The sequence below is a fragment of the Arachis stenosperma genome, chromosome 4 (assembly GCF_014773155.1).
Source record: "Arachis stenosperma cultivar V10309 chromosome 4, arast.V10309.gnm1.PFL2, whole genome shotgun sequence".
Classification (NCBI taxonomy): Eukaryota; Viridiplantae; Streptophyta; class Magnoliopsida; order Fabales; family Fabaceae; genus Arachis; species Arachis stenosperma.
In genome coordinates this window covers 51622532-51630353 of record NC_080380.1, presented here as the reverse complement: position 1 = coordinate 51630353, position 7822 = coordinate 51622532, and the positions used below count along the sequence as shown (strand labels likewise).

General features: G+C 32.0%; 1 protein-coding gene across 1 annotated transcript; it reads left to right on the top strand.

Annotated features, from left to right (window-relative positions):
• Positions 1 to 5041: 5041 nt before the first annotated feature.
• On the top strand, positions 5042 to 7290 carry LOC130976999 (uncharacterized protein At1g66480-like). The gene is made up of 2 exons (XM_057901986.1): positions 5042 to 5998; positions 6904 to 7290. The coding sequence occupies exons 1-2, from the start codon at positions 5324 to 5326 to the stop codon at positions 6964 to 6966; spliced, it is 738 nt and encodes a 245-aa protein (XP_057757969.1). The 5' UTR covers positions 5042 to 5323; the 3' UTR covers positions 6967 to 7290.
• The last annotated feature ends 532 nt before the right edge of the window (positions 7291 to 7822 follow it).

The following is a 7822-nucleotide window of genomic DNA, read 5'->3' as shown; positions in this document are numbered from 1 at the left end:
CCAAAAACTCGTTACAACTTGGCGCAACTCCAAGAGAAGCCTCTGCACGTGTAAAGCTTAAGCTCAGCCCAAGCACACACCAAGTGGGCGCCAGAAGTGGATTTCTGCATCAATCTCTTATCTATGTAACCCTAGTAGCTAGTTTTAGTATAAATAGAACGTTTTACTATTGTACTAGTGTCTTTTGACCACGTAAGATCTTGGGATTATTTTTGGATTACCTTATGATCCTTTGATCATGTTCATGGGGGCTGGCCATTCGGCCATGCCTGGAACACTATCACTTATGTATTTTCAACGGTGGAGTTTCTACACACCATAGATTAAGGGTGTGGAGCTCTGCTGTACCTCGAGTTTCAATGCAATTACTATTATTTTCTATTCAATTCAGTTTATTCCTGTTCTAAGATATTCGTTGTATTTCAACATGATGATTGTGATGATTCGTGACACTCCATCATTCTCACCTATGAACGCGTGCTTGACAACCACTTCCGTTCTACCTTAGACCGGGCGCATATCTCTTGGATTCCTTGATCAGAATCTTCGTGGTATAAGCTAGAATTGATGGCGGCATTCATGAGAATCTGGAAAGTCTAAACCTTGTTTGTGGTATTCCGAGTAGGATTCAGGGATTGAGTGACTGTGACGAGCTTCAAACTCGCGATTATTGGGCGTGATGACAAACGCAAAAGAATCAATGGATTCTATTCCGACATGATCGAAAACTGACAGATGATTAGCCGTACTGTGACAGAGCATTTGGACCATTTTCACTGAGAGGATGGGATGTAGCCATTGACAACGGTGATGCCCTACATACAGCTTGCCATGGAAAGAAGTAAGAAGGATTGGATGAAAGCAGTAGGAAAGCAGAGATTCAGAAGGAACACAGCATCTCCATACACTTATCTGAAATTTCCACCATTGAATTACATGAGTAACTCTATCTTTATTTTATGTTTTATTTATTATTATTATTCAAAAACTCCATAACCATTTATTATTCGCCTAACTGAGATTTACAAGATGACCATAGCTTGCTTCATACCAACAATCTCCGTGGGATCGACCCTTACTCACGTAAGGTTTATTACTTGGACGACCCAGTGCACTTGCTGGTTAGTTGTGTGAAGTTGTGAAGAAAGTGCTGAGTTATAAACGCGCATACCAAGTTGAATGCCATTATTAGAGATCACAATTTCGTGCACCAGTGCTATCCTGGCGTTAAACGCCCAGAATGGTATCCATTCTGGCGTTTAAAGCCCACTTGGCTACCTCCTTGGGCGTTAAACGCCCAGCCAGGTACCCTGGCTAGCGTTTAAACGCCAAAAATCATTCCTTATTGGGCGTTTTGAACGCCCAGTTTTTTCTCTGTGATTTCTCTGCTATATGTTCTGAATCTTGAATTCTCTGTACTATTGACTTGAAAAGACATCATTTTTAATTTTTTTTGAATTTCTTTTTTTTTGAATTTTTAATGATGAGAGAGAAAAACAACAGAATGAAATTAAACATGAAAAACTAAGATCAAACAAACAATGCATGCAAGAACACTTTGAATGTCAAGATGAACACTAAGAATACTTTGAAGGTCATGATGAACATCAAGAACACATTTTTGAAAATTTTTAAGAAAAGAAAGACATGCAGGACACCAAACATAGAAATTTTCATCCTAGAGACACTAACAAATTGAAAATGTACATGAGAAACAACAAAAGACACACAACAAGAGAATTTAAAGATCAGACAAAGAAAATCATCGAGAACAACTTGAAGATCAATGAAGAACACAATGCATCTATTTTTGAGAAATGCAAGAAAAATAGAAACATGCAATTAACACCAAACTTGAAAATTGACACTAGACTCAAACACAAAAATATTTTTGATTTTATGATTTTTATGAATTTTTTGTAATTTTTCAAAAAAAAAATTGAAAAAGAAAATAAGAAACTCAAAATTTTTAATAAGAATTCTATGAATCATGCAATGTTAGTCTAAAGTTTCAGTCTAAAAAGATTAGACATAGTTAACCAAGCTTCAGCAGGACATTACATACAACAGCCAAATTGATGGGAATCAACTAGCTCCTGTGATGATAAAAGCATCATCTAAAACTCTAGAATTCCTTCTTAAAAATTCTGAAGAACAAAATAAAAAGAAAAATACATAATCTAAGCAACAAGATGAACCGTCAGTTGTCCAAACTCGAACAATCCCCGGCAACGGCGCCAAAAACTTAGTACACGAAATCGTGATTCTCACACTTCTTTCACAACTCCGTGCAGCTAACCAGCAAGTGCACTAGGTCGTCCAAGTAATACCTTACGTGAGTAAGGGTCGATCCCACGGAGATTGTCAGCTTGAAGCAAGCTATGGTCACCTTGTAAATCTCAGTCAGCCAAATTCAAATGTTTATGGGGTTTTGATAATTAAAAGATAGATAAAACATAAAATAGGATAGAGATACTTATGTAATTCATTGGTGGGAATTTCAGATAAGCGTATGGAGATGCTTTATTCCTCCAAACGCTTATCTGAAATTCCCACCAATGAATTACATAAGTATCTCTATGTTATTTTCCGTTTTATTTATCCTTTAATTATTAAATTCTTATAACCATCTGAAATTCTTATAACCGGTTCGTGATTTTTCTCGATTTTTCTCAGAAAATACATTTTTTAATTTAGAAAAATCCATTGAAACCAAATTTTGCCATTATATTTTCAAATTACAACTTCTAGATTTTGAATCTATCTTGGACACTAAAATATTTTATTAAAACGGTTTTATGGAAAAACTCTGGTTATTACACTAAGCTTGAAACTTTCTTCATTACATGTTGGATTTTCTACTCCCAAAATCAGAATCAGCAGCAGCATTCACAGAGGAGAGAGAGAGGACAGTAGCAATGACATGCAACCATATCTTTAATCTTTTCTTTCATCATTTTTCATCTTGCTTCTTGAATCTGAGCCATGCATCTTTGCTTTGACTCCAAATATGATTTTTAATTCTTGATAAGCAGCAGAGTACCATTGACTTCACTTTCTTCATTTTTGAATTCGGTGTTTGTAGCTCAGTTGATTTCTTCAACGTTTCTTGATGAAGCACAAATAAAAAAATTTTCTTTTTAAAATTTTCTTTTCTGATGAGATTTTTTTTTGTTCTAACCCTTTTTACCTTTTTATCTATGCTTGAAAATAGAAACTTACATTTTGATTTTCTTTTTGCCTTAGATTCAGAATTTCTCTTTTCTTTCTTTTTTCTTGTTTCAAAGAGTGATATGATGTGAAAGAAAAGAGAAGAGAGAATTTTGGTTTCAGTAAAATGAAATTCAAGTTCAGGGAGTGAATTTTTGTTATAGATCACCGCATGGACTTTTACTTAGATATGGACCACTTTCTTTTTTTTTCTTTTATTTGACTAGAGGCTTGTTTTTGTTTCAGCCAAGAAAAATTTGTGGTGGTAGCAATTATATATCCTTGGATCATTATGTATGTATTTGGGCCTGAGCATTTATTTTTAGGGCCAGTTTCAATTTATTTTGTTTCCTGCACAATAAACAAAATTAATCACACATAATTTAATATTAATCCAATAATATTTAATCATCATCTTAATCATAGTTTAATTCTTTAAACTTAACAAACCAAAATATTAAAAACTAAAACAATGCTTTATCCATTATTAATTATGTATAACAACGTTTCATTTGAACAGAATTTACTTTTCAATGGGGCTCAAAGAATACAGCACAAAAAAAGGGTATCAAATATTCAAATGGATTGCTTACTCAGCATAAATAGTATATATAGTATATACCAACAAATTAAACCAAAGTCAAAACAAATCTCCTAATGTCACATGCACATACATTGTCATAGCCTTGAAATTCATAGTCTTTGAATGCACGCCGCGATTACCGTTGAAGATACCCTGAAACCAAACACCTTCTAGTTACACAATTCTTTTTGTATTTCTTATCTAAAATAATATTCATCTAAATTGGTTTATCAGACCTTTTGCTTCAGATGAATTCATTTTTAATAAGTCCCAAAAGGACAAAGTAATTGTTTACTTTTTTTATGTTATAGACGGTTTAATTACTCAATCATATTCATACTTCTTCTAGAAAGATGAAAAATTAAGTCAATTTAGAAAAAAAAAATCAAAACTTTGTTCTTTTAAATAAAGTTTATTTATTCTCTTTAATGTGACATGGATATAATTGATTTAAGTATTATACTCTATTCTATGAAATAGAAAAAAAATAAGTGTAAGAAATCAACAAATTGTTAGACTATTGAGCAGTAAGCAGTGTAGTCCTTTTAATGATAATGACCCTAATTTAAATCCCAAAAAATCCATTTATTAGGAGAGAAAATAGCTGTAAAAATTACGAGAATAATGTCTCCCACTCTGCCAAAATTTCAAACAACAGGAATTTTTGTGCTATCTCTACCTGTTATTCCTCTGTTTTATGTCTTGTCTAAGTCTAACTATTAAATGCTTCCTTATAGTTATGCTTAATAATAATTAAAAAAATCTTAATAACATATATTGTAAAACATATTTTAATATTATATATAAAAAAAATTCACTACAAATTTTTTAAAAATTTTCTTTTTCATTTTTAATACATCTTCTTTTAAAATAAAAATTAATATTATAATATTAACAGATGTGATAGTACCTTGAGACATATTATAACTAATATAAATTCTAAAATAAAATGTCCACTTTGTTGGGAGCGTATTAAATTTTGGCAACTGGGGCCTCGTATGTTGAAGTCTTGAAGCACGGTTGTAGAAAATAATGAACAAAAAGCGTAGACAAGGTCATCATCTATCACATACAAGGGGCCCTTCAATTCAACAGACAATTATAGTCGTTGGTTATATAATAATAATAATAATATTTTTCTCTCTTTTGCTAGCTTGTGAAAGAGAAAGTTTTCGTACTTCAATGTTTTTTTCAGTTTGGTACCTTAATTATTTATTTATATAACATAACATATCAATACATACAATACAAGCTTGCATTCTTTTATTGACCAACGACCCACAATTCGCATCTATAAGATCTTTGGTGCCCACAATTTCACATGTAAGCTCCACAACCTAATTAGATCTTTGGTGGTTTGTGACTTGTGAGGATTACTAGTTACCGAAAACATAGTTTTTCAATTTTAATTTTAATTATCAACCTTTTAAATCAAAGATCTGTTGGGCGTGAGGCTTAGTGTCTCACTTTGGAGTTCTCTCACAAAACAAAAGAATAACAAAAATTAGTTAGTTAGTTAGTTAATTAAACATGGGTAACGCTTTTGGCATGAAGAAGACGACGAAGGTGATGAAGATCGACGGTGAGACATTTAAGTTAAAGACTCCGGTGAAAGCTGGGGAAGTCCTTAAGAACCACCCTGGCCTTGTCCTCCTTGAATCGGAGAACGTGAAGCACTACGGCACAAGGGCCAAACCCTTGGAGCCGAACAAGGATTTAGTACCAGGGAGGCTTTATTTTCTTGTAGAGCTTCCCACCAAGAACTCTACCACCCAACCCAGAAGGGTTCGGTCGGCCATTAATATGAGCGCCAAGGACAGACTTGAGAGCCTCATGCTGACTCGGAGGTCGGCTTCCGACCTCTCCATCCTTAAACAAAAGGACAAGAACATTGGTAACGATAGTGATGGTAGTAGTAATGGTAGTAATAAGAATGGTGGTGGGGTTAGGGTTAAGATGATGGTTCCAAGGGCTGAGGTGGAGAAGTTGATTCAAGGTTGTAAGGATGAGGCTGAAGCTGCTGAGAAGATTATGAGTTTGTATAAAAATGGTGGAAGAGAGAGTTATGGTGGTGGTGGTAGTAGTAGTGGGAGTAATAATAGTAGTGGTGAGATAATTGAGGAGAATAATAACAATGGTAAGAAAATGATGGAGTTGTTGGATCAACAAGTTCAAAGGAAAGGTGACATGAAGGCACCTCGTCAGGTATGTTTTTTTTTCATGATCATCATATACATATCATGGGTTGTTTCAATTTTTGTCATGATTTTTAGTTGATTTTATTAGTTATTTATTGAATCTATCTTAGATTGTTTAATTTTGTTTTGTTCAAGCATCAAGTATAATCTCTTTTAATTGGGATTTGTTGGGGAAAAAGTGTTGCACTAAAATAGTCTAAATCACTTGGTGTCATATTTCTTCTTTTTGATATTGATAGTTATTTTATAGATTTCTAATTTACATATATATAAAAAAAATTCTGTGCAAATATTCCTTATTATTTTTGTTTTTGATAGAATATAATTTCTATACAGTATGTAACCAAAATTGTTTCTTTGTAAAATCGGTGGGCCGATGATCTTTTTCTTCTTTTTTCTTTTCTTTTTCTAATAATGAAATATGTGAGAAGTAGGTTTTTTTTTTCTCACCAAATGTTACAATTAAAATAAGTTTAGGGATTAATTAATAGATAAAAAACTCATCTGCAATTAATTTTATGTAAAATAGTTGATAGTTTAAAATTATTGGATAATATGCGAGACTATGCAGAATGTGTGTCTCTTGATATGATCTGTCTTTTAATTTGTATAGTTTGGATAAGAGATTACGTGGTGAAGGAGTGTATGCATATTCATATTCATTCATTATCATGTGAAATTACGTTTCCTTGTCCGATCCAACATCAGCACTGAGATTTGAAATGTTTAATGCTTTGTCCTCTAACGATTGTTGGTTTTGCATAACAAAATATTGCAGCACTCAATAATTGTAAGAATCATGCACAATAATTACTTAATTATAATTAATACTTATTAAATTAACTGTATCTCTGATCTCACAATAATTGTAACTAACATAAATTATTTGCGCTTGACTTTAAAACTTTGCAGAAGAGGAAGGTGAGTTTCATGCCAATTAGCGAAGGAGGGATTCAAATAGCTGTGGCATCATAGTAATGAAACACAAAAAAGGATCATATATATATACAGTAGCCATAAATCCATACACGCCTTTGCCATGTTATTAATAAGAGTGATGTTATTTATACGATAGCAGATTGTTGCAAATCTGATTAAATTTTGCTTCCCTTTGTTATACACACTTAGCTAGCTAGCTTGTGGTGTATGTAACTAATATTATTGTATACTTATGTCTGTTGTATAAATAGCATAACTCTTAGAATGGTACAGGGGATTTACACCTTGTTTATGTAACATATATAGCACATTCTGAATATTTTGAACCATATATATGATGATGGTTAAGCTTTTCTTACATTTTCTTTTGCTTCTTGTTTACTTAACTTCTCTGCAATAGAAGTATAAAAAAATTTCATATTGAATTATTGATATTAAATTATAATGTATACTTTTTGGTGTTTCAAGGATTCGATATAGAGTGATAGATAGAAAGAATCTAACCACTCTAAGTAGTAGACAAAGATGTTCGGATACAGATTCAAAGAATGAAAAGTTACACAGAACGAAAAGAGATAAATAACTTGTAGGTCTCTCTTTTCTTTTTTCTTTTTTTTTAAATGATAGCATAAAAAGATCTATGTATCTTATTTATCATATGAATATGTACGTGAATACTACTCAATACAAAAAGAATTTGACTCCTCTAAAATTATATTATCACTTTAACAAAAAAATACATCATTAATCACTCTTAAATTAAGATAGTAGAAATTATAAATAATAAATATTATAAATTTAAAAATGATTAAAATATTATTTTATTAGTTTACTAACATTGTCATTCTAAAAAAATTTTTTTTTCTTACTAACATGATAATGCATAACAAGA